The following is a 26,936-nucleotide window of genomic DNA, read 5'->3' on the forward strand; positions in this document are numbered from 1 at the left end:
ACCATAAAGATGAACCTTGAATTACAGATAGGTGCTATGAAAAACTGTTACACATTGAGCTTCAAGCCAAAGGCTTCTTCAGAAAAGAAAACAAACACACATCCACACAAGTAAGCCCACCTCATGCACACATGACTGCTATCTCTGTTTGCTATAGCCAGATTGTATTTTCTTTTTATATATTTCTTTGAAGGTGGCTTGGCAGTGTAAGTGTTACTTTGAATGACTGTTTACTTGCAGTTCACTTTACACACAATGCAATTTATATTCCAGAGTTCAATTTCTTACATCAGTCTCAATTTAAATGTGGTATTCTTCCATTCTTAAGTGTTCTGAATGACTAATACATACCTTTGATGATATAATGTAAACGGATAGATAAAAAATCTATTCAACACGCAGCAGCAGGGGAACAATGCAGTCTTCCTTCTCATCCTGTTCATTAAGCCATCCCTGACCTGGGGTACTGGGTGATTTTTCTGAATTGTACCCCTCTCCCTAAGCTTCCCCAGTATTTTTTCTTCACCCCTCTTCTGCCAGAAGAAGCGGGCACTGGCTGTGGAAGCTTGTAAAAGTTAAATCATTTTGCATGCATGTTCCCCTTCCATCGCTTGGTGAGTAGATTTTTTATCTATCCATTTACATTATAATACATCTCTTTGTAACACACTAGCTTTCAAAATGTTTTTCTCTCCACAGTTTTTCATGCTTCAGAGTTTTCAGGAGATGCTGGCCAGCATCCGATGAAATCACTCAAGGGTTTCAACTGTATCACTAAATACAGCAGATGGAAAGACATGATTTGTCTTGCCAATGTCTTTTACTTTCATATGGATGGCACAGGCCAGCAGTGGGTTGAAACAATAAGAAAAGCTTAAGACCTGGGAGAAATTTCTGCCAGAAATTAGGAAAACATTTGATGGCAACCAAAAGAAAATCATGCAGCTAAAGAATAACAAAGAGATGGATCCCAGTGACAGAGGGTTATGACAACAGTTGTGTGTACAAATTGATTTGGTATTGTGAATCTTAATATGACAAAAGTCAGCATGGTTTCACAACTGATGAAGGGCATGACAGAGGAGTTTACTAAGCACTGATTTTGAAGGATATCACCATTGAGCCTACTTAGACATTCCATATCATGGCGAGTTGTTGCAAATATGATCCATGGAACATGCAGAAACCTAAACTAGACAGCACAAAGCTTCATCAAATGGTGCTAGCACAATGAGGCAATTCACCAGAAGAGAGTACGCCAAAAGATGTGGGAGACCATCAGGACCTCATATCACTAATACAGCTAATAGTAATAGAAGAGAGATGAGGGTTTATGAGATCTGTTGATGTTGAAACCACACAGCATCAAGTAACAACACTGATTGCCACCCCAACACAGGACGAGGTAACAATGTTAGTCAAAGCATAACCTTGTCACTCATTGTCACTAACCTCTAAAAGCCAGACCAATAGCGAGCAATGGAGTCAGAAACTCCAGAAATTTGCTGTAACTTTCAGACAAGATCCAAGTTCTTGATGATTCAGATGCAACTGTCTACCTCACCAATGCAACTGCTGTGCAGAAAAACTGATATTTGGAAAAGAGAGGACACCTCACAGATATTTTTCCATTGTAGATGCTCTGGGCATGACATACAGTAATGCACAGAAAAAAGAATAGTGTTCACTGATTTTTAACTAGTAAAAAATCAAATAGGAGGGCTGTTCTATGCACACTGAGCAACTGCTAGTGGCTAAAATTAGCTGTGAAATGAAGCCCATCACTGCATCCTAGACAAGGTCACTCTCAAACATGCATGAAATTGGGTTATCATCTCTGGATTGAGTCTGCTCCAGGTGAAAATCCTACATGGCCAACAGATAGTGGTACTTTGGTCCATACTGAATCCAATATTGCTTGACAGATATCATATACAAAGCTGAGGATGATTATTTTACACCAAGGAAACAAAAGTGTAGGGACATCATCATGTCCTTAGCATGAAGTCCTGAAATGCAGATTGGTGATAGGGGAAACTCATACCATAAAAATGAAGGTCTGCCTATGTTCACACTACCTCAATGGAAAAAATGCTATGTCAATGTCATGTTGGTTATGAGGATGTGGCTACATAACCAAAATTCCAGCATCATCATAAGGATCACTGACTAGACCAGATCCAGTATTCTACAATCCACCATGAAACAGTGAACCATTATTTTGTGAGGAGGGAAAGAGCTATGCTGCATGCTGTCTGTCAAACACTGTGGTGTAGCAGGTACAACAGGTGGTTAACAACATGGAGGCCACTAGTTTGATTCCTACCTTCTTCTACAATTAATGACTTTACATTTCTGATTTTAGTACGTTTATGGAACTTGCCTATTTATCAAATATTGTTGTTCACTAGAACATTCTATTTAAGCAGCAGTGTCCAGTTATCATGCGTTAATGTGCTACAGCATTGGTAAATATTACATTTAAATTACAACATTTCTCTCTGAATATGAGGTGGAAATCATAACATTTCTCTTCTAATGTGAACAGAAATCATACTAAAATCACACCATTTCTCTTTGGATGCATGCTGGTATGCAAATAAAATGGATGAAAACAGTTTCTTAGTACTTTCTCTGTGGTAACCAAGAAACAGTGTTGAGTGCTGAAATGATGTTCAGCCACACTACAATTGACTCAAGAGAAGGGACACAGCTGCTTTTTTGTGTTTCAAGTATGCATGCTCTGATGTAGTGTCCTCACTTCCAATGTTATGACTGTTATATTGCTCCAGTACAAGGTCAGTATTTTTCTTTAAAATTGTGTATAATATATTGTGCAAGTGTAGAGTGTGAGGGGTTTTAGAGCAGCAGTTGTCATAATGGCACCATGGCCAAGTGGTCAAGTGTTCCGACTGGCAGTTAGTCTGCTTGACTTCGTTTCCCATTGCTATCAATATTTCTTTTCCTCTCTCTTTCATTTTACTTTATTCTTTGCAATGCTAAACTGTTAATTATAAATCTTAAATATAAGTTAAATAAAAGCAATTCAACTTATATATGTAAAATATATTCAATTTTATAATGATTACTACTCTTGTAAGTCTAAAGGTTGTAGGCCTTCACAATGTAGCACATTGCTAAAATTCTGCACAAGCTACCACTGTATTTAAATATAAATAGGAGTGCTCTGCTGAAGCAGATAGTTCAACCCCTTCTGTACTTGTGTGTGTGCTAATAAACATGCTTTCAATGTTAAGTGTTAGTTTTTGTTCACAACTCTGATCTCATAACTGGCACATAATTCAGGAATGGAAAAATTAGCTCTGTCATACTATTGCCAAACCTGAAATGAATAATCTTACCAGAAGGTGATTCAAGAGATGGTTCTGGCTTCAAACCAGCAAACTCCAAGACACGTTCCACACCTGTCATCTGGTTTATAAGCTCAGCTGATTGACGGATTCCCCACTGGAACATCCTTATTAGATTGAGAGACTGAGTGATTGCCAAGCCCACACTACCACCAAACACATCTGCAAGAACATTCAATAACAGAAATTACAGTTGTAGGAATTCTGCAAACAGGTTACTTAATATGATTTTAGGTAAAATGTTAACTGCGTTAGTGTAATTATCCCCCTGAAGCGGATGCTTTACATTTTTTGGCAGTTCTTTAGACAAATGAACATTAATTATTATTAATTGCAGTTTCTGCAAATTTTCTACTTCACATGAAATTAAAATGATCCACACAAAACAATTCAGTGAGCTTTGATTCATCTTTATATGATTTGCAAGTCTTCCATCACAGTATACAACATCAACTTTCATTTTCTGTATTGAAGATAAAATTGTATCAGATGTTGGGTCATTAAAGACAGGACACCAGTTTAGTTGGAGTATGATGTGGGACTGTATCAGCCGTAGTCTTACCAGATAGCTAAGTCTCCCCTGACCCAGTGTTCTGGGCAACTTTTTCAGATTCTCTCCATTCCTAAACCTCACAAGCCCTTTTACTCACCATTCTTCCTTCCCCTTCAACCCTTCTGCCAGAATAAGGAGCCACTGGCTCCAAAAGCTTGAAAATTACCTTCCTATGTATGTGTTCTCTTGTCATTGTTTAGAGAGTGGACTTTTTTATCTATCCAATTACATTACAGATTTTCAAATATTGATTACTTTGGAAACCCCTACAGTCTGATTCAAACCAAGTGTAAATTGAAGGAAGACTAAAAAGACACTAGTGCATCAACACAATCTCCATATTCAAATATGACATTAGTATCCTAATCCAAATTCATGACTCTGAACAGAAGGGAGTTTAGAGATTTAAAAAAAAAATGATATGGGAAAATACTACCCACTAGTAAAGTTGGACACTAATGCCCATGAAACATTAAGCAAACCAAACAATATAGGTCATTCCAAAATCTTAAGAATTACTTTATAGCACAACATAAAATAAACTGCTCCACAACATAAAATAAACTGCTCCACAGTCAGGATTCTTGTGTTCTGTGACAGTTTTCCAGGTAATGAACAAAAAGTAAACTTCCTTGTGTATACTCCAAATGCTTTGCAAGTGCAACATTTCAGTGATGAGATGCAATATGCCAGTCTCTTGTCAATGAATGGAAGCTTAGCGTCAGTTCCAAAGAGAACAGGTAATATCTAGGTAAAGACAACTACACAGTCAAGATATACATTATGGTCACCTTCATTAATGTTGCTGTTTGCTAATTTATAATCTTTACAAAAGCTTATATACGCATATGTATTCTCTCAATACCTACTCAGTGAACAATGGCCATGGTAAGCCATCCAGTATTATGGTTAAATCCAAGATCCTTTATAAGGGAAAAATTCAAAATCCAGTTGCAAAAACACAACGAACATCAAGGACAGCTATGCTTTTCGCCTTCGCTTTATTTTTGTCCTTGGCCCTGATACTAATTTCAGTATTATCGATGACCTTGTTAACAGTAACATGTGAGTGCTAAACATGCCTAAAACAGCACATCTATATTTATTGTACAATGCCTTTTGTACCGAGGACTCATAGACATCATAAGGTGGATCAAGATGCTGCTATTTATGTGTGGTGTAAAGGATCTGGTGTTTGTGAAGCTGTAAAATGTATTGATCATTTGATGTATATTATCATAAAGAACCCAGATCCCCCCCTCCAAAAAAAAAAAAAAAAAAAAAAAAAAGCTACACATTGATCTTGTCAAAAGATGAGAAGCAGTTCTTGGTGTTGTAGTTCTCAGAGGTACCCTGGGATGTTCTCTGTGTAAGGCACCCCTGTGCATCTCTGAGTCGCGTCCCACAATTTGTGCATATGCAACGTTGGGCTATTTAGTAGTGTAGTTTGTGTATTTGTGGCCTTCAGTCACTGCAAACAACACTATAGTGATTAGCATGCTCATGTGGTTTCTGAAGCTACTGGTTTCTAGTGCTGATAAGCTTGTGGTTTTCATAACACTGAGCATACATAAGCATATATATCTTGTTGCACTGCCATTCTGCATTGGGGTGCTATGCAGGCAACAGCTTTGAACAACTCCCAGAGATGCATCATTTTAGGCTTGTTTAGCACTCATGCACTTCTGTTTTTAGGGGCATTGATAATACTGAAATCAGCACTGGGGCCAAGGAGAACAAAAAGTGAAGATGAAAGGTATTTCTTCGCATGCTGTCTTTGATAGTCATTATGTATTTCCAGGTGGGATTCTGAATTGCTCAAGTTATATTATGTTACTCATTTAGAAGCTCTATCATTACATCTACACATAATGTGTGCAATATTGTGGAGTTTGAATGTATATGAATCTATAACAGTCGTCACTGGAGAAATGACAGATTTTAATAGCTCTGTTGTTAGATATTTTAGGAGCTTTGGTGTCTTTACTTGTAAATGACAGAATTCCTTTCTCTTACTGTGTGAAACAGCTTTTCTTTTTAACATATCTTAAGGCTGGAGTCATACATAGCAGAATAAAGAATAAGTCTGTAGAAGTATGGAAAGATTGGTTTGTTGGATAAAATGATGTGACAATATAAATTGAAAACTTTTATTATATTGAAAAAGTACACCAGTACTGATTGAGTTTCAATGATGTTAATAACTTAAGTGCTCATTAACAATGGAATTAGGTACAAATAATTAAGCAACTGCAATCGAAACCAATGTTCATTGAAGATATATGTATATAAATAAGGACAGTTTCCTTATTCCTGACATTAGTAACTTGTATTTTTTATAATTCCAATCTTTTCATCTAGTTTTGAAGAACTTACCTTGTCCCAGGACTAGAAAGCTATATGTGACAACAGCAAGATATGCTACACAAACGAAATCCAGCCAAAGTCCGAAAGCTCTACTGATAGCAGTAAATATGTAAAAAGCAGATGAATTTACGTCCTGTAAAATATAAACATAATCAGACAATGGAAAATTCAGGATGGGTTAATGACAATATTGTGAAAAGGATGGCTGCTTCTCATGATATAGCAGAGATGCTGAGTCGCAGATGGCCTCGGCAGCCAGAGACTGTGGTCATAAGTGTGTGGGCTGCATTTGCATGTGTGTGTGTGTGTGTGTGTTTGTTTTTTGTTTGTTCTGATGAAGGTCTGTTTGGCCAAAAGCTTTGTTTGTCATGCCTATCTATGACTCAGTATGTCTAGTATATGGTGAGTAGCAACTTTCCTTTTAATAATATTAACATAAACATAATTAATTGATATACAGTCTGACTCATGTCTATGTAATATTGAAAAGTATCTAATAGACATACTTGAATATGATCAAATTCCTTTTCGAGAAATTTCTGTGCACCAAAGGCACGAATGGTTGGAAGGCCTTGAAGGGTCTCATTGGCGTGACAAAATACAGGACTGCGTGCTGAAAAACAGGGATAAGGTCATCAATAATACATATATCATTTCTAAATTAAATTTAGCATTACAATAATCTCTGATATGATTTTTTTTCACTGCTTATGCAAATATAGCCTCATTTTAAAACATATATTTGAAAAAAAAAAAAAAAAAAAAAAAAAAACATGAACCATGGACCTTGCCGTTGGTGGGGGGAAGAAATGAAAGAGGAAGCCGTCTGGTAGAATTTTGCACAGAGCATAACTTAATCATAGCTAATACTTGGTTTAAGAATCATAAAAGAAGGTTGTATACATGGAAGAATCCTGGAGATACTAAAAGGTATCAGATAGATTATATAATGGTAAGACAGAGATTTAGGAATCAGGTTTTAAATTGTAAGACATTTCCAGGGGCAGATGTGGACTCTGACCACAATCTATTGGCTATGAACTGTAGATTAAAACTGAAGAAACTACAAAAAGGTGCTAATTTAAGGAGATGGGACTTGGATAAACTGAAAGAACCAGAGGTTGTACAGAGTTTCAAGGAGCGCATAAGGGAACAATTGATAGGAATGGAGGAAAGAAATACGGTAGAAGAAGAATCGGTAGCTCTGAGGGATGAAATAGTGAAGGCAGCAGAAGATAAAGTAGGTAAAAAGACGAGGGCTAATAGAAATCCGTGGGTAACAGAAGAAATATTGAATTTAATTGATGAAAGGAGAAAATATAAAAATGCAGTAAATGAAGCAGGCAAAAAGGAATACAAACGTGTAAAAAATGAGATCGACAGGAAGTGCAAAATGGCCAAGCAGGGATGGCTAGAGGACAAATGTAAGGATGTAGAGGCCTATCTCACTAGGGGTAAGATAGATACTGCCTACAGGAAAATTAAAGAGACCTTTGGAGAAAAGAGAGCCACTTGTATGAATATCAAGAGCTCAGATGGAAACCCAGTTCTAAGCAAAGAAGGGAAGGCGGAAAGGTGGAAGGAGTATATAGAAGGTTTATACAAGGGTGATGTACTGGAAATGGAAGAGGATGCAGATGAAGATGAAACGGGAGATACAATACTGTGGGAAGAGTTTGACAGAGCACTGAAAGACCTGAGTCGAAACAAGGCCCGTGGAGTAGACAACATTCCATTAGAACTACTGACGGCCTTGGGAGCGCAAGTCATGACAAAACTCTACCATCTGGTGAGCAAGATTTATGAGACTGGTGAAATACCCTCAGACTTCAAGAAGAATATAATAATTCCAATCCCAAAGAAAGCAGGTGTTGACAGATGTGAAAATTACCAAACTATCAGTTTAATAAGTCACAGCTGCAAAATACTAACACAAATTCTTAACAGACGAATGGAAAAACTGGTAGAAGTGGACCTTGCGGAAGATCAGTTTGGATTCCGCAGAAATGCTGGAACACGTGAGGCAATACTAACCTTACGACTTATCTTAGAAGAAAGATTAAGAAAAGGCAAACCTACATTTCTAGCATTTGTAGACTTAGAGAAAGCTTTTGACAATGTTGACTGGAATACTCTCTTTCAAATTCTAAAGGTGGCAGGGGTAAAATACAGGGAGCGTAAGGCTATTTACAATTTGTACAGAAACCAGATGGCAGTTATAAGAGTCGAGGGACATGAAAGGGAAGCAGTGGTTGGGAAGGGAGTGGGACAGGGTTGTAGCCTCTCCCCGATGTTATTCAATCTGTATATTGAGCAAGCAGTAAAGAAAACAAAAGAAAAATTTGGAGTAGGTATTAAAATTCACGGAGAAGAAATAAAAACTTTGAGGTTCGCCGATGACATTGTAATTCTGTCAGAGACAGCAAAGGACCTGGAAGAGCAGTTGAACGGAATGGACAGTGTCTTAAAAGGAGGATATAAGATGAACATCAACAAAAGCAAAACAACGATAATGGAATGTAGTCAAATTAAATCAGGTGATGCTGAGGGAATTAGATTAGGAAATGAGACACTTATAGTAGTAAAGGAGTTTTGCTATTTAGGGAGTAAAATAACTGATGATGGTCGAAGTAGAGAGGACATAAAATGTAGACTGGCAATGGCAAGGAAAGCGTTTCTGAAGAAGAGAAATTTGTTAACATCGAGTATAGATTTAATGGTCAGGAAGTCGTTTCTGAAAGTATTTGTATGGAGTGTAGCCATGAATGGAAGTGAAACATGGACGATAAATAATTTGGAGAAGAAGAGAATAGAAGCTCTCGAAATGTGGTGCTACAGAAGAATGCTGAAGATTAGATGGGTAGATCACGTAACTAATGAGGAGGTATTGAATAGAATTGGGGAGAAGAGGAGTTTGTGGCACAACTTGACAAAAAGAAGGGACCGGTTGGTAGGACATGTTTTGAGGCATCAAGGGATCACAAATTTAGCATTGGAGGGCAGCGTGGAGGGTAAAAATCATAGAGGGAGACCAAGAGATGAATACACTAAGCAGATTCAGAAGGATGTAGGTTGCAGCAAGTACTGGGAGATGAAGATGCTTGCACAGGATAGAGTAGCATGGAGAGCTGCATCAAACCAGTCTCAGGACTGAAGACCACAACAACATTTGAAAAAATTGGACTTTTAACAAAGTGTGGAAATGATTCTATTGTAAGAACAACACCAGAAAAAGAAATCAACAAACTATAGAATGCACCCAACTTTTGCAATTTTTTTCTTCCACAGCCTGTTAATTTGAAACAGATTTAACAGCTCTTAAATTCTTGTACTTCTCTTCCCACGTAACTTGTCACTCATAAAGCAATTATTCTAGGTTTGCATTATATCATAGAATTCCTCATTTTGTTTTGCCTGAATTGTTTTTATTTTTGAATTTTAGACTTTATGTGACTACCAATCTTTACGGTATCTCTGTCTCTCTCATGCTACCTTGACACAAGCAAAATGAGGCTCCTCACACTCCTAAGGAAATATTTGTCACTGCATTCACTGTATTTCAAAGTTGAATTGTGCTCCCACACTGTGATAAGTTTTATCAAAATTTACCAACTCACATGTAATGAATATGTGTGTGTTCTTGTTGTCTGACAAAAAATTTCATTGTCAGATCCGTCATAAAATAAATTAAATTCATGATGAAAATTTAGATAATTTCTGTGCCTTCAGCATACATCATTAATTTTTCTAAAGCACAATGGTTTATTTTTCATTCCATTCATAGTTTGCTTTTTATGCACATGGTGGCTCACTTTCTCACACCTTGTCTGCTTCACTTAGTGAGCAGTATTTTCATACTTTTCTACAGCAGGGTCCCCACTTACCTGGGGTTTGAATGGGTTATTTTTACTTCGAATTATCCAAGGTGTTTTCAGGATTTAATGACAACCCCCCCCCTCCCCCATGTGTTATCCAGAGGTACAGGACAAAAGAAAAGTTTGGCTTGCTACTCAGCTTCTAAATGAGTTGATGTTGTGGTACAAGATAAAAATAAAATGGCTCTGAGCACTATGGGACTTAACTTCTGAGGTCATCAGTCCCCTAGAATTTAGAACTACTTAAACCTAACTAACCTAAGGATATCACACACAGCCATGCCCGAGGCAGGATTCGAACCTGCGACCGTAGCGGTCGCGTGGTTCCAGACTGTAGTGCCTAGAACCGCTCGGCCACCCCAGCCAGCATGATTGCAAGATTTTTTTCATTGTCATTCTGATTCAGTTGCTCAATAGGTTCTTAAGAACACTTAGTTTCAGTGAAAATCCTCTCGTGTTCTGCCTTAACAGTGCTATCAGCTGCTTTCTTTCTGCAGTAGTAAGACTTGCCTCCATTCACAAAGACCAGTGTGATTGTTTCTTGTTGCAGTTTCAGTTGTCTGCCAGCAATTGAACAGCATCATATCAAATGTTAAGTCCATGAAAGTCAAAAAAGCTAAAACAAAACATGTAGTGGTTTCATTTGAAAAGAAATTAGAAGGAACGAAACATACTCTTAATTTATAGAAACAGTTCTATGGAGCTAGTAAGTATAGTCCATCAGTTCAAACTACAGGTGGCTGGACAAGGAATAAAAAAAAGTTGTTAATCCTTTTCAGCCTCTTCCATATAAAAAAATAATAATTTTAAAATTTTTCACAAAATTGACCTTTATCATCACAGTACACAATTCATATCTAGTTCTATGGGCAATGAATCAGGTATGTGTACTTGGATTCTTAATTATAGCAGGCATGTGAAAGGTGGCTACACTTCAAAAACGTGTGAGAGTCACAAAGCCTGGATGAAGGTTCCCCATTACACAACATAGTAGCCATTGTGTTTTGTGAAGAATTGCGCAGGATTTCAGGAGGAAACAGACTTATACATTCATGCAGCTGTACAGTGTTGATGAGACAGGCTTAAATTTTAGAACATTACCCACAATAACTTTAAGATGATGAAATGATGTGAGTGACATGAGTGCTAAGCATAATAATGGACAACTGACTGTAATGACATGTGCCATTACTTTAGACACCATTTACCACACGTGGCCACTGGCAAATCTTAAGAGTCAACAAATCTGGAAAAAAAGCTCCCATGAGTCTCTCAGTCTACTACAAAAATTATTCAAAGCATGTGGCTGTCTGCAGATGTCTTTCATGACTGGTTTCATTAGTCAGCCTGAAGAGTTGGGCAGCTCCATCTCAGCTAACAGAAGCTCAATTTCAATTGAATTGAGATAGAACTGTGAAGTTTATTCCTACCTAACATTACAAGCCTAATTCAGCCCACAGACATAGGATTTGTATGGAACAACATTTCCAGAAGCAGAAGCTTACATATAATACACTGCCTGAAAAATAAGTGAAGCATTCCGAGGGCATGGCCAGATGTCAATACAACTTTTTGGCATGTAAATAAGTAGCACTGCAGTTCACTGTGACAGACAGTACAACCATCACAGTGCATTAGTGTTGTTCATACTTAGTGTTGTCATCAGTTTTGTCGGCCACATTCACTCTTTGAATGACTGCAAATCTTTGAGAGAGACAAATTATTAAGTTGCTTATATTTTCATTCAATTTTGTCATGTGGAATAATGTTCTGGGTAAGTCATTTCTAAGAAGAAAAGTCTTTATTGCTCAAAAATGTTCTATAAGGATAATATGCAGTGCTCACCCACAGTTATCTTGTGCACATCTGCTTAAGGAGTTAGCCATTTTGACTTCTGCTTTACATTATCATCATGTAGGAAAAGGTGGAAAAACAGGCAATTCGGTTGCAATAGTATAAGGTTTGTTGAAAACTACTTGACCTTAGTTTTAACATCTTTAAAAATGTCTTCTTCAGAACGATCAATGACTAACAATAGTTACAAGATGTTGTGGAGGCACACTAAATAAGTAGCCGTAAGGCACAAATGAAGATCAAATTCACCTCCATAAATATAAAAACATAAAATATTGTGCTGTTATCAGAAAGTGCTTCCAAAAGTGAAGTTCACTAGTAGCATTTGTGAAGCACTTTATAATGACAGCCAGCATGAAATTTGGTGGTTTTATTATTATAGATGTGAATTTTATCTTCATTTGTCCTTTATGACAGTACTTTCAACATACCTCCACAACATCGTATAACCAGTGTTAATCATTGGTACTTCTGAAGAATGTGCTTTTTAAGATATTGAAACTTACAGCAAGCAGTTGTCAGTAAACCTTGTACTATAGCAACTGATTTGGCTGTTTTTCTACTTTTTCTACATGAAGAGAACATTACAGTTGCTGCCTCTGGCCATGTTCATGATTTTAAAACTTTGCAATACATTTATTCCCTCACAATTTGTTCTTACAATGCTCTGCAGTTAAAAAGGAGAAATGAAGTATACAATAATGGTACCAGAATAAAAATGGCATTTATTACTTCCCATTAAGATTGTCTTTAGTGCAAAAAGAAGTGTATAATAGTGCCACTAAAATTTTTGATTGCTGACTTGATCATACAGAATTTGAAAATAAACTGCAAGTTTCTCCTTAACAACTTCTCCTATTTTGTAGAAGAATTTCTATTATTTCCATTAATGATACAAGTGATCCATGGACTATGAAACTAACTAAGTAATTAACTTACCAGGTCTTGTAGGGCATCTAATGGATGTGAACAGCCTCAGATGTTGAGTGACCACTGTAAAGGGCAATGAGATGCCACATACTCATGTGAGACAGTGTTATAAGCACATGACAGAATTTGAAAGAAGACTCATTGTGGGTCTCCATTTAGCCAACTGGTCTGGTCATTCAATATCCAGATTTGTGGGGTGTTAGGATATGACGGTGACCTGATTTGGAATCTGAAGGCAGACATACTTGTAGCCATGGTTCGGTATTCATATTTGTACCTGCCATTTTAATACAAATAATGGGCTTATTGCCACATTATATTTCATGCCATAATTGAAGACATGCACAGAAAAATGGGCTAAACCTCAATGTTAAAAAGTTAGAGATACATGTTGCCATCAGTTTTTGGATACAGGAACTATTAAAATTGACATTGGTCTCACCTCTTCATATACTAATGTGATATTTAGGGGTGAGACCAATGTCAATTCCCGTACTCTGAAACAGTTGGCAACACTTATCTCTAAGCTTTTACCTTTGAGTGTTAGCCTGTTTTTTTGTGCATGTCTTCAATTATTTGTTGGAAGCTAGCAACAGCTGGGCTAAGGAATTACTGTCCCATGCGTAGGCTGCTGTTAGCACCACAGCAAAAATGGCTGTGTCTGGAGTGATGTCATTACTGGCTGGCATGGACTGCAGATCAATGATGCTGAGCAGTGACTTGTGGTTATGCTCTACCCCAGATGATGATTGTGTGACAAGTGTGGTGGTGGCCTGGGGAGGGTCCCATTCTTCCAATGTTTTGGAGAGGCACATCAGAGTTATTTCTGGAATAATGGTTTGGAGACCCATAAGGTATACTTCAGGTCACAGCTGGCAGTAACTGAAGGAAATGTGATGGCAAAACAGTACGTCATGGATATCCTGCATTCTTATGTGTTACTTCTCATGCTAAAGTACTGTGGTTCCACTTTTCAACAGGACAATGCTGGTCCCCAAATGGCATGTGTCTATAAGAACTGTCTGCATGATGTTGAGGTACTTATATGGGTGGTAAGAACCCCAGATCTGTCCCTGATAGAACATGTGTTGGACCAGCTTCATTGTCAACTCAGTTCCAGTGCCAGTATCTAAGATCAAGGACCAGTTACAATAGTTGTGGGTCAGCTTGCCTCCCCAGATGGCACAATGGTTTTGTGTCATCTGTCCCAACTGAATCAGTGCACACATCCAGGCCAGAGGGGTGCAATATCATGCTGGGGAGTGGGCTCATACTGCCAAGTTCTTTGTAAATTTGACTCAGTTTTGTAATCACCGAAATAACATCACATTACCTCCCAACCTATGAAGTTTCATTTTGTTTCCTCCTCTGGGTGCATAACTTTTTATTTTGTCAGACAGTGTATATAGCAACACACCCACCAACTCACCCACCCACCCACAAACACACACACACACACACACACACACACACACACACACACAGAGAGAGAGAGAGAGAGAGAGAGAGAGAGAGAGAGAGATATGTTGCTAAGAATTCAGACATATTTTTCTTCAGAGTTAAGAGAATACACATATATGCACAATGCAAGCACATCTGCACAATTATATTTTGCAACCCAGTTGTACTGTGCTGGTGCAGCAGTTTGACTGCATCCTGGACTGGAACAAGTGCATACTTTGTCAGAGCTTTGACTATGTATCACTGTGCCCAAGAATGAGGAACATCCTACTCAAAAACCTTCGTACTCCTCCCAAAATGGATTCCAGTACTTATCAAATCTAAGAATTAACCTCATTCAGCCTTATGCTATACCTACTCGCAGGTCCTTGCCATATGAGTTACATCCCTGTAGAAGACCCAAGTGTAAGACCTGTCTGTTGCATCCCCCAACATATCCTACTCTGCTATATGCATAACGTATCTATCAGAGGCAAGGCCACCTGTTAAAGCAGTCATACTATATACCAGCCCTGCTGTAACATCTGCACAGCATATTACAATGAATGGATCCTGCCAAACTGTGACCATGAGTGGAATTAATCACCTATTGGTAGAATGCACTGCTGAGCAGAACATGCTCAGTTTCAGTGGCTGCTTCACAATCATGCCATCTGTATGCTCCATCCAACATCAGTTTCTCTGAATGACAAGGATGGGTATTGTCTTTGCAACACATCCTTCAGTCTCAGACTCTTCTGGCCTCAGCCTTCACTACCCATGTCAGACGCCCAACTCCATAAATGACTAATTTCACTCATTTTGCACTGACATCCTCTTCTCCACAGTCTCCTTGTTCTTTTCTTCTTCCTCCACCTCCCAATCCATTCCTACATGTCACTGTGTTCTGCAGACAGCTCCCCCTTGGCTCCACTCAAATTGAGCTCACTGGTGCCATATTCCTATTCTGTGGCCCCGCTGCCTCTCCTTCCCAGCACTCTATCACCCCTTCCAACCTTACCTCCTGTTCAGTGCGTCTTTTCTCCCCTTGCCCACTCCAGCCAACACAGCCCAATGAGGTTAAAAAGAAACAAAGATCGAACAAATTAATGTTGACTTTGATTAATTTTTGCAGTTAGGGTAGTTGAATATAATGAGTGGATGGACTAAAAATAAATGTGGCTCAGAATGCTTTTGGTAAAATAATTATAGTTTTCAAAGTGGAAGAAAGATTTTCAGTCAATACCAGTTTTTAGGAGTTTTGACAGCGAAAGATGGTTTTTTCCATGTGAAAAACATTAAAAAACTGAGAATTACTCACTGAGAAAGGAAGACGTGTTATGGAAATTACTACAGGGCATAGGAAAATAGACAAGTGTGTCAGACTACAGACAGGAATGGATGATGTAAATATGACCATAATTAAAATTAAATGGGAGTGAGCAGGAAAAAGGATGATAAATGGAACACACTATTTCTTAACTAGATTCAAAGAGATTAGAAAATACTGATTTGGTGAACCAATGGAAGATGAGTAAGTCACACTGGGAAACATGCAGGAGCAACATGTATGCATGTAGCTGAAGACAGTAATGCAAAGAAAAGGCGGCATTCATCCAGCAGTGGATGTCTAATGATGATGATTCTTCAAGATTTCTTTTTGGAAATTCTTTCTTTACTTTTTCTATGCAATGTACAGTTGTTCCAATGTTCAACTGATTCTTGCCATTTATCATAAATAATTTTTCAATGTATCATGTAACTTGCTAACAGCCTTGCCACGGTGGTGACACCAGTTCCCGTCAGATCAGTGAAGTTATTTGCTATCAGGTTCAGCTAGCACTTGGATGAGTTACCATCCAGGTCTTCCAAGCACTGTTGGCAAGTGGGGTGTACTCGGCACTTGTGAGGCCGGTTGAGGAGATCCTTGATATGGAAGTAGCAGCTCTGGTCACAAAAACTGACAACCACTGGGAGAGCAGTGTGCTGATCACATGTCCCTCCACTTACACCTATCAGCTGAGGATGACACAGCAGTCAGGCCTTCCAAGGCCTGTTTGGACAGAGAGGGCATCCAGTAAATTATCCTTTACATTCTTGCATTGTTCCTAATTTTTTAATGGTATTGTACCTAAAGTACTATTCCTTAATCACTTTGCCTGCATCTCATCTTTACTATCTTCAATCACCTTTTTAATATGCCTAATTTATGAATTGGTGCCAATAGTGGGCATGTTGAGAGCATTTGCTAAGATATCGAGATGCATCAAATTACCAGTGAGTCACTGTCTGGTTAGATAAAAGTTGACCTTCTTTTGATTGCCATCACAGTTGTTCTTATTAGCATGTAACTTAATTTTCCTCTTGCTGTATTGCATACTGATATCAAGAAACCACACTGGTAACAAGTATGCTACTCCTGTTTAGGGGCTATATATTCCTACAGTTTTCAAATAGTTCTCCAAAAGCACTGTTGTAATCATCCATAGTTCTAATATTGGCCTCAATACTGTCTTAATGGTGTACAGGTTTGTCTATAACATTATAGAAATTACTGGAGTATCCAGCATCATGATCTATATCTGGGAAATGAACTTGCAAAATAAATACAACTATTAAAATAGTATTTATTTTTATGTGCATTGAATTAATACAGGTACAAATAAACAAAACACATCACAATCATGTTTCTGTCTCTATGGTTATGTTGTCTTTACCACATTCTCCTTATGACTTACTGCAATGACTGCCACTTCATGTCATAGCCAGATATGAGAAGCAAGACAGTCTGTGCAGTGGCAGCACTGTGTCTGATCTGCCAAAGAGATTAACAACAACAGCACCAGCCACACCATGCTGTGAAGAGTTGTTGGCTGGCACACAGTCCAAATTCGATATTTTTGATTGATGCCAAACCATCGAGACCTGGAAGTGATCTCGCACTATCACGCTCTTGCAAGTGCAACACTACACATGACCTTACTTAAATAAGTATGTTGGCCATTACAATCAGTTCATCTCACTTCATTGTGCTACACTGTTACCTACCGCAATGATCAAGAATTACAACTAGGCTCCAAATTTTGGATAAGCATTTTAGTATATTCTATTGATCACTGTCTACCCTTGGCCAGACTAACTGGACACTGTTTATCAGACAGGATCTTCACTTGTGATATGTATTTGTATTTCCATAGTGCATGTAATAAATGTGTGTTAGTGACTGAGTTGTGTTCTTTCAGTCATAACAGTTGTCTTCACAGGCTGCCAGAGTAAAAGAAATTCTGTTTACCAAATTTACTGAGCTAATTCATGATTCAAACAAAAGATTTACCAAAACAGAAAATTTGTGTTTTTAATTATCCTTGATGGACTGTTTTACAAACTCAATATTGCAAAACTGACTAAAAGCATGAGAAATAATTCCAAATTGCAGTTGGCATACAGTACTAGTTTACCATACCAGATCTGCATCCAGCCATATTTCATAACCCAATAAAAATTATCGTTTACTTCCATTCCTTTCTTTTTTTCTTCCTTCTTTTTTTAAATAACTAAATAAGTAAAATTAAAAAAGATAGCAGTTGAGTTGCTTTGTATTCATTAATAATTTCTCGTCTTTTCCTCTAATAGTAAATCAGAACCAGTTGATCCCTTCATGTAACTTGACAAATATTTTACTATTACCAAAGTTAGTAAATGTGTTGGAACACAAACCCTTACGATAAATCTGCCTTAGACATTTACATTCATGACCATGAACCATGGCAAACAAATAGATTAATGATAAATTCGTTACTCATACCATTTCAAAAATAAATATCACATGCTTTAAAGTACTCACTTATTGATTCAAGGCGTTTCAGACTGCGTGAGGCAGAAAGAAATATTTTACGAATCACCCAGAATACTCCAATCAATACTACAGTTGGTATCAGTGTCCAAAAATTAATCACAGCAACTGTGATAACTGTTCCTATAAGCAAAAGGATGATCTGAAAGAACCACAACATCATGAGTATGCAATAACGTTACTTGGAAGTTTACATATAATGTTCTATGTTTTACTTGCCACTATGATTCAAATATCACATAAGTACTGCAAGAAAATAAATATTATTTTCTATTGATTTCTCAAGCCAAACAAAATGGAAAATTTATTCACTTAGTGTTTCATCATCACATACATTTTGGGGTTGAACATCAATCAATTCTAAAATCAAGCAATTTAAAACTTATTGCATCATTTCTTCACCATCATCCCATCCCTCTACTGTGCCAGGGCCTTTTATCATAGATTTTTCTTAGTGTCAAGCTTTGATTAATGCACAGAAGATGATCATGTCATTCCTTTCTGTACCACTGGATCCTTTCTGCTATTCCTAGAACATGGAGCTCCTGTCTTCTCACACTGTTTCTCATATTACTGTCTAACATGTGTTCTGCCTAAGGCCTCAAAAGTCTTGTATCTGTTGATTCAATTCACTATAATTATTTTATCATTAAACTATGTGCTTTGGATCAACAGATCAGTAATGATATGGTCATAGTATAATTAAATTAAAGTACTGTCTATTTGCTGGTCTATTCAGGGGCATTCTCTTAATCATACATAAAATGTGTAAGTACCTTTATAGTTTCTTTTCAGTATCATTATCATAAGCATAAAACATACCAAAGCCCAAGTAGTCAAATATATGGACTTGCCCAAAAAGTATTTGATAACCCAAAACATTTGCATATGTGGCAATTCACAACTGGGCCACAGTGTTGTGTCATTGTATCTGTGTGTATTTATGTGCTCTCAAGTAGAATGTAAGTTCATATATGAGCAACTACTGTCTATCGTGATTTTTGAAGTTTTCCCAGTGTAATCAGTATTCCATGAAGTTTCATGATTGCAGCCAGGTGATAGTGACATCTTGCGAAGCTATTTCTGCTGACAACCAGTCTGTCATCTTTCGGTGATTGTTTAACACTGGAGATTGCTACCACTTTTCATTAAGGCTACAGCAAGACATGGTGTGGAGAGTCAAGTGCAAAGGTTACCACTGCATGAGCACCCTCTGTTGCATTTAACACTCTCTTTGAATATGGCTCCATTTGTTGTGAGCAGGTGCATGCATAATGATGATTCTACATTCACACTCTCTGTTGGAATGCATGGCTGTGGGGTCAGAATTCAGGTGCCAGCAGGATAAAGTTAACTGTTTTTACACAACTCACAAGGCATAAAATGTTTTCTTTCTGAAAGAAATCACTGACCCATGCTTTAGCCAGTTGAAAGCTCCCGTCACTATTGATAAGATCTTCCACCAAATATATATCCATGGATTCCTTAATAATTGCATTCCACAAGAATCTTGTTGGAGCCAAGATTTCCATGGCAGGATATTACATTGATTGTCCTGAGGATACATAGTGCTCAGCTATGCCTGGATCACTGTGCTGCAAAGGTGAGTGGGTGAACATTTGCAACACATTTTCCAAGTACTTTGAGTGTAGACTGACCAACGTAAGGTTTTTGACACAGCCTACTGTGATCCCAAATCATCTTTCACTGAACCAAGTAGTACGTAGGTCTTAGTAGGTGGCTGTAAGATTTCTTAGATATGATGTTTCTTTAGGATTCTGCAAAATTTAAACAAAACATTGCTGACCTATTTGAGGAACACTGTCAATTCACTTAAAACATTCTGCACTGAACAAACAGTAAGCTGAGGAATGACACGATGAAACAATGCTGTAGTATTGGTTTAGAACTTGCTGCTAATAAGTGACTATGAATCCATGAGAGGGGCCCTAATGAAAAGACATTAAAACATACCAATAAGTCTGATTCAATGAGCAGTAGTGATTCCAGTCTGTTAATAAAGGCAGCAGAGCTGCAAACACGATGAGAGTATTTTCCCACAGAAGGTCTCAGTAATGAAGCAAGCTGTCTAGCAAAATCGTGTGTAGTGTATTGGTACTGCTCACAACAGGATGAAATGGTAGACCTTTCTCATGAAGTTTTAGAAGACCATTTAATCTTGGTGGAAGAGGACTTTACAGTCTTAATATTTTTGCAACTTCCTGCAGAAAAGATGAAGATTTAACACTGATGTTTTTCTTTTTACTCCCCTGTAAGGTCTTTATCATTCTTCCAGTAAGTTATTTCTCTAAGCAGGTTCTAACTTTTCTGGCCAAAGGTCTCACATGGTAACAGTACAGTGACATTTCTCTTATCCACTGGAAAGACTACTCTGTGAGGATCTTCTTGTAGCTTCTGTAGCATGGCCCTTTTCATAGAAGAAATATTACTTTTATGAGGTGGAACTCTCGTAGGTGTGTAGCATGTTTCACATCTCATTTGTTCTCCTGTGTCACTGGAAAGAGCTCAAACAGTTTCCTGTCCCTAAATAGCGGCAATAAAATCATATAAAGGCAAGTTTCTAGCTTTTCCCAAACACTGACAGTGTCACACTGTCGACTTGTTGTGGTGACAATGCTGAAGATAGGGACCTCCCATAATCATCTTGAAGAATACATCTTTTTATGGACCCAGTCCAACTCTGCCATGGTAACACTGTAACACTGTCAACCCATTCACAGGAATGGGAGATTGGCTGCAATCTCCATGAGCAGACAAAACATTTCTTTTGAAATAGCATCCGGTTCCCGGTGAGTAAAGCAAATCCTCTACTTCATCAGTGAAAGGCTTGTCTTACAGGCTATGAACTTGGCAGCAGTAGTCTTGATATGCATCACTCTGACAAACATTGGAATGAGGCCAAGGCACTTGATGCCAAAAAGGCAAAGAACTTAACCATCTCACTCATTTATAATATAATATATCCAACCTCCAAATGTGTGACGCCATCTCCTCTCCAAAGGTGATTCTTTAAGTTTTCCCAACATAATGAGTATTTCATGATGTTTCAGATACCAGTCATGTAATGTTCACATGTTGCGACGTATTTTGGCTGACAACCATTCAGCCATCTTCAAGTTAGTGTTTTACATTGGGGACACCTAGTGCAAGTCACTAAGTTCATAGCAAAAACTTGTGCGGAGGTGCATATACAAAGATTACTGCTGCATGAACACCCTCTGTTGAGTTTAGCACATTCTTCAAATATTGCTCCATATGTGGCATGCGAGTGCATTCATAATTGTGATTCTGCATGCATACCCTCTGTCAGAATGCGTGCTCATGATGTTAAAGTTCAGATGCCAACCAAATAAAGTTAAGGGCACTAAACTTCTCACTGGGCATAAAATGTTTTCTGAAGCTGGTACAATTAAGAAAACTTCCTGCCAAATGTATTTCTGTAGATTTCTTAATAACTGAATCCCAGAAGGATCTAATTGGGAGCAAGATGGATTGATCTGCTGTGGTCATTGACTCTATCACAAATAGATTCAAACTACAGCCCAATTCTCAATAAAACTTTTTACATCAACCACTCACCATTAATAACAAATTTAGTAAGGTTCAATTTTATTTGTTTTACATGTTCAACTGCTTTGCATATAGTAGATTTCCTACATTTCCTCAACCTATTTTTTTAAAAAGAGAAAGGATGTGGAGAAAATTCACATGTCAGGAATTTTTCAAAATTAACATCAGATTAACATTCCAGAAGATTGGAAAAGGGCACAGGTCATCCCCGTTTTCAAGAAGGGACGTCGAACAGATGTGCAGTACTATAGACCTATATCTGTAACGTAGATCAGTTGTAGAATTTTGGACACGTATTATGTTCGAGTATAATGACTTTTCTGGAGACTAGAAATCTACTCTGTAGGAATCAGCATGGGTTTCAAAAAAGACGATCGTGTGAAACACAGCTCACGCTATTCATCCATGAGACTCAGAGGGCCATAGACATGGGTTCCCAGGTAGATGCCATGTTTCTTGACTTCCGCAAGGCGTTTGATACAGTTCCCCACAGTCGTTTAATGAACAAAGTAAGAGCATATGGACTAACAGACCAATTGTGTGATTGGATTGAGGAGTTCCTGGATAACAGAACGCAGCATGTCATTCTCAATGGAGAGAAGTCTTCTGAAGTAAGAGTGATTTCAGGTGTGCCACAGGGGAGTGTCACAGGACCATTGCTATTCACAATACATGTAAATGACCTTGTGGATAACATCAGAAGTTCACTGAGGCTTTTTGCAGACGATGCTGTAGTATATCGATAGGTTGTAACAATGGAAAATTGTACTGAAACGTAGGAGGATCTCCAACAAATTGACAAATGGTGCAGGGAATGGCAATTGAATCTCAATGTAGACAACTGTAATGTGCTGTGAATACACAGAAAGAAATATCCTCTATCATTTAGCTACAATATAGCAGGTGAGCAACTGGAAGCAGTTAATTCCATAAATTATCTGGGAGTAGGCATTAGGAGTGATTTAAAGTGGAATGACCATAAAAAATTAATCGTCAGTAAAGCAGATGCCAGACTTAGATTCATTGGAAGAATCCTAAGGAAACACAGTCCAGAAACAAAGGAAGTAAGTTACAGTACACTTGCTCGCCCACTGCTTGAATACTGCTCACTGGTGTTGGATCCGTACCAGATAGGGTTGATAGAAGAGATAGAGAAGATCCAACAGAGAGCAGTGCGCTTCATTACAGGATCATTTAGTAATCACAAAAGCGTTACACAGATGATAGATAAACTCCAGTGGAAGACTCTGCAAGAGAGACGCTCAGTAGCTTGTGATGGGCTTTTGTTGAAGTTTCAAGAACATACCTTCACCGAGGAGTCAAGCAGTATATTGCTCCCTCCTACATATATCTTGTGAAGAGACCATGAGGATAAAGCAGAGAAATTAGAGCCCACACAGAGGCATACTGACAATCTTTCTTTCCAAAAACAATACGAGACTGGAATATAAGAGAGAACCAATAGAGGTACTCAAAGTACACTCCGCCACACACTGCCAGATGGCTTGCGGAGTATGGATGTAGATGTAGATGTAGAAGTAGATTATTTTTCTGTGCTGACCATTTGGAATATGCAAAAATTTTGGTAACATTTTTGGGCAGCAGCAGCCTTGTAATCTATATAAAATCACTAAAAAAACAGCATAGATCACAATGGTACTTTATTAAAATGACCGGTTTCAGCCTATACTTAGGCCATCTTCAGACAGCACCATCAGTTGAAGCTGACAATGCATACAACAGTCAGTTGACCTGTCAGGTTGATTGGAATCAATCTATCCCATATCTTTATGCAATTACTCATAATAGTAAGGACTTGACTTCCATTGCTCATTCTGAATTTTACATTTTGGAAACCATCATATGAGAGGGCAGAAAAAAAAATAGTTATGCAGTCTTCTTAAAACTTCCAAATGAAAGGTTTGATTGACAGTTGACAGTCTGACCTGGGGGAACAAACTCTGAATGAACTACACCCTTGGCATAAAAAAAGCACATCAGCATTGTTTTGATGTTTTATCTGACTTGACAACCTTTTTTTTGGATGGGATGACAATGATGTTTTCCATTGGCTTGACTGTTGCTCTGTTTCTTGATTGTAACCATAGCACCAGGACTCATCACCAGTAATGACATGTGACAGAAAATCTGGACCAGTTTCAAGCAGTTATTTCAAAGCATTACATGTTTCAACTCCATCTTCCTCTTGATTGTCAGTCAGAACCTGAGGTACAAACTTGGCTGCAACCCTTTTCATTCACAAACATTTAGAAGTGACTTCATGCCTTGTGTCCATTTTGAAACTACACTTTCACGTACCCCATTACCATGATTGAAACCACTTATAATTTTCATTATCATTGTCAGTAACTGCTTTATGTTCATTTCACTCCATGAATCAAAACATACTTTCTCACTTCATTGAATCATGCATCCTAATTAGATGATGATGATGATGTTAGAAATTAGAGATAAATATTCCTCAGCAACCATAATGTCGTGCCATACATATTTTGAAGGTAGAAGTCACTGACATACAAAATGTGAACACTGAAATGAAATATACTTTGGGCAGTTTCAAGATGGGAGTGGCAATTACAGATACTCTCAGCTTAAATTGACCTTTTTTTTATGATGGTATCATTGGAAAATACTGGACCCACAGTTTGTCACGGGTCCACATTCGATCAGCAGTTGAAACTGTGTTGCACACTTTTGTCTCAGTTCCTCCACAGATTCTTTTTGATGTGCCTCAGGTACAAATGGCCATTAATATTCACTCTCTTTCCTCCAAACTTGTGATGGGGAGTGGATCATTAACTATTCTGGGTACTATAGTATGTCCCAAACTTTGAGCTCTGACTAGTCTTGAATAGACATGAATTGACATGAAATCATGGCATAAATCATGCTGACCAGTTTCATCAGGCCATACCCTTCCATTACAAATTCTATTGCTTCTATGAAGACATTAGGTGATGAAGTCTACCAAGTCATAAAATAACACTTGAAACTTTGATGGTATTCATATTAACCTCATAGAATATCTCTGGTCTTCACATGCAATGATTGATCAGATGTTATTCAACAAGTTTTCTGACAAAAATCTGTATTCTTTTCAGCTGCAAACAATAAAGATGAGAACAGGGTGTTACAGTTAGTGGGAGAAGTGATTATAAATGGCTGGTAACCTATAAGGATTATTTCTTAATTGAGATCTTTGGCAACTGTCTACTTGAATTCATTGCCCCCTGGAATACCCAACATGTTATGGTGAGTGTTATACTTATAACACAGAAAACACCATTTTCTTTCACTATGTAATATTTTTACTGGCACAAGATAAATCAAAACACTAAGAACTAGTTTTCGACAATCACCGTAACAGTTATTACGAATGTCTCACACCAATTAGTCAACAACCAAAGTAAGTAAAACGAAGTACAAAAAACCAAAGATATTAACATTTGCTGGCAGTTCTGCCACATAGTATGTATGTTAATGGTAATTAGTTAAAAGTGAAAAACTGAATTCTAAGAAGGCAATGGCAAAACAAGATGGGAAGTAAAAATATCCCAGCTTGCTTCATCACAAAATGAGGAAAGAATTATTGACAGTGGTAACACTTAAGTCCCCCCCTCCCAAACATCGAAGTTCGACTTTTTGTCTTTAACATTGATGTTACAATGTTTCAAAGTCTTCACTGTTGTTATTGAAACACCAATTTATAGTACAAACTACCCAATGTCAATATTTTGTAAACATCAATTCATCAAACATTGCTACATGTAACTGTATGATCTAACACCCCGTTGAATTCTCTTTTCATGGGCAACTATCAGCTTTTCGCTTCAATTAATTTTTACGACTATAAACCCCTAAACAACAACATATTAACAGTTCATTCAATTCATTTAGTTTCTTGAATGTAGTATACATACCACACAGCCAGCAAGTTGTCACACAGGTGCATATCTACAAATCTTTTATGTTTCTGAGGGGAGGAAATGAACAGAGTTGTAGGAATGCACTAATTAGTTATGAAGTTATGCTGCTGCATGGTCTTTTGGTTATGTGGTGGTTTCCATTTTTTAAACACACTACATGAACAATAAAACATAGTGTCACAAAAACAAAGCGTTTCAGGAGTACCTGCACAAATGAAAGACAGCAATCATGCCAAAAAATTTACATGCACACATTATGACATGCTGACCTTAATATATTCTACTGGCAAAAATACAATCTTTTTGGAAATAAACTGAATAACTACATCAATGAATTAGCAAGTAATTTTGAGTTACCGTATACAAAACTCTGCAGATACTGATGAGCTTTACAACAAAACTGATTTCTGTTAGGACTGCTAACAGAAAAATAACTCCCAAAAACAAGGAAATATTAATGATCAATGTTAATCACAATTTTGAACAGTGGGAACCAATAACAAACACAAAATAATGACAGGGAACTACTCACTTGCCTCTGGAACAGAAATAATTCATGATTTTTATATGAGGTCATATGAGGTGCATTTGTTAAAATCAACAGAAAAAAAGAACAAAATGTAATTTCTTAAAACTGGAATGGTTTTCAAGCTGAGCACAACCACACTGAAATGAAATGCCATGTGGCTAGGGCCTCCTGTCGGGTAGACCATTCGCCTGGTGCAAGTCTTTCAAGTTGACGCCACTTCGGCAACTTGCATGTTGCTGGGGATGAAATCATGATGATGAGGACAACACAACACCCAGTCCCTGAGTGGAGGAAACCTCTGACCCAGCCGGGAATCAAACCCGGGCCATTAGGTATGACATTCCGTCATGCTGACCACTCAGCAACCAGAGGCGGACACAACCACATTATTGGATATGCTTTCATACAAATATTCTAGACCTGTTTTTATGCAACATACTATACAACATAAGTGAATGAAAATTGATATCCACACCATCAGATACACTAAATATACAACACTCCCTTCACACAGGAGCCAATGTACCACCAACACATCTGCCATTTCTGCTTCAACGAGTGAGCATCTTTCCGCTCCAACACACAACCGTGCAGCAGTTTCGTACAAGCAGTTTGCAGGCTTACGA

At 37.8% G+C, this 26,936-nt stretch overlaps 1 protein-coding gene across 2 annotated transcripts in view; it reads right to left on the reverse strand.

The window, feature by feature from the left end:
• Nucleotides 1–26,936, reverse strand: part of LOC126334857 (probable multidrug resistance-associated protein lethal(2)03659) — a 420,094-nt gene that overhangs the window by 100,398 nt on the left and 292,760 nt on the right. For both annotated transcript variants that reach the window (XM_049997527.1, XM_049997528.1), the window contains exons 17-20: nucleotides 18,235–18,385; nucleotides 6,798–6,904; nucleotides 6,301–6,424; nucleotides 3,363–3,533 (exon numbers count right to left, since the gene is read on the reverse strand). In XM_049997527.1, coding sequence (XP_049853484.1) covers nucleotides 3,363–3,533; nucleotides 6,301–6,424; nucleotides 6,798–6,904; nucleotides 18,235–18,385 — 553 coding nt within the window. The remainder of the gene's footprint in view (nucleotides 1–3,362; nucleotides 3,534–6,300; nucleotides 6,425–6,797; nucleotides 6,905–18,234; nucleotides 18,386–26,936) is intronic.

This window comes from Schistocerca gregaria, chromosome 2 (genome assembly GCF_023897955.1).
Source record: "Schistocerca gregaria isolate iqSchGreg1 chromosome 2, iqSchGreg1.2, whole genome shotgun sequence".
Classification (NCBI taxonomy): Eukaryota; Metazoa; Arthropoda; class Insecta; order Orthoptera; family Acrididae; genus Schistocerca; species Schistocerca gregaria.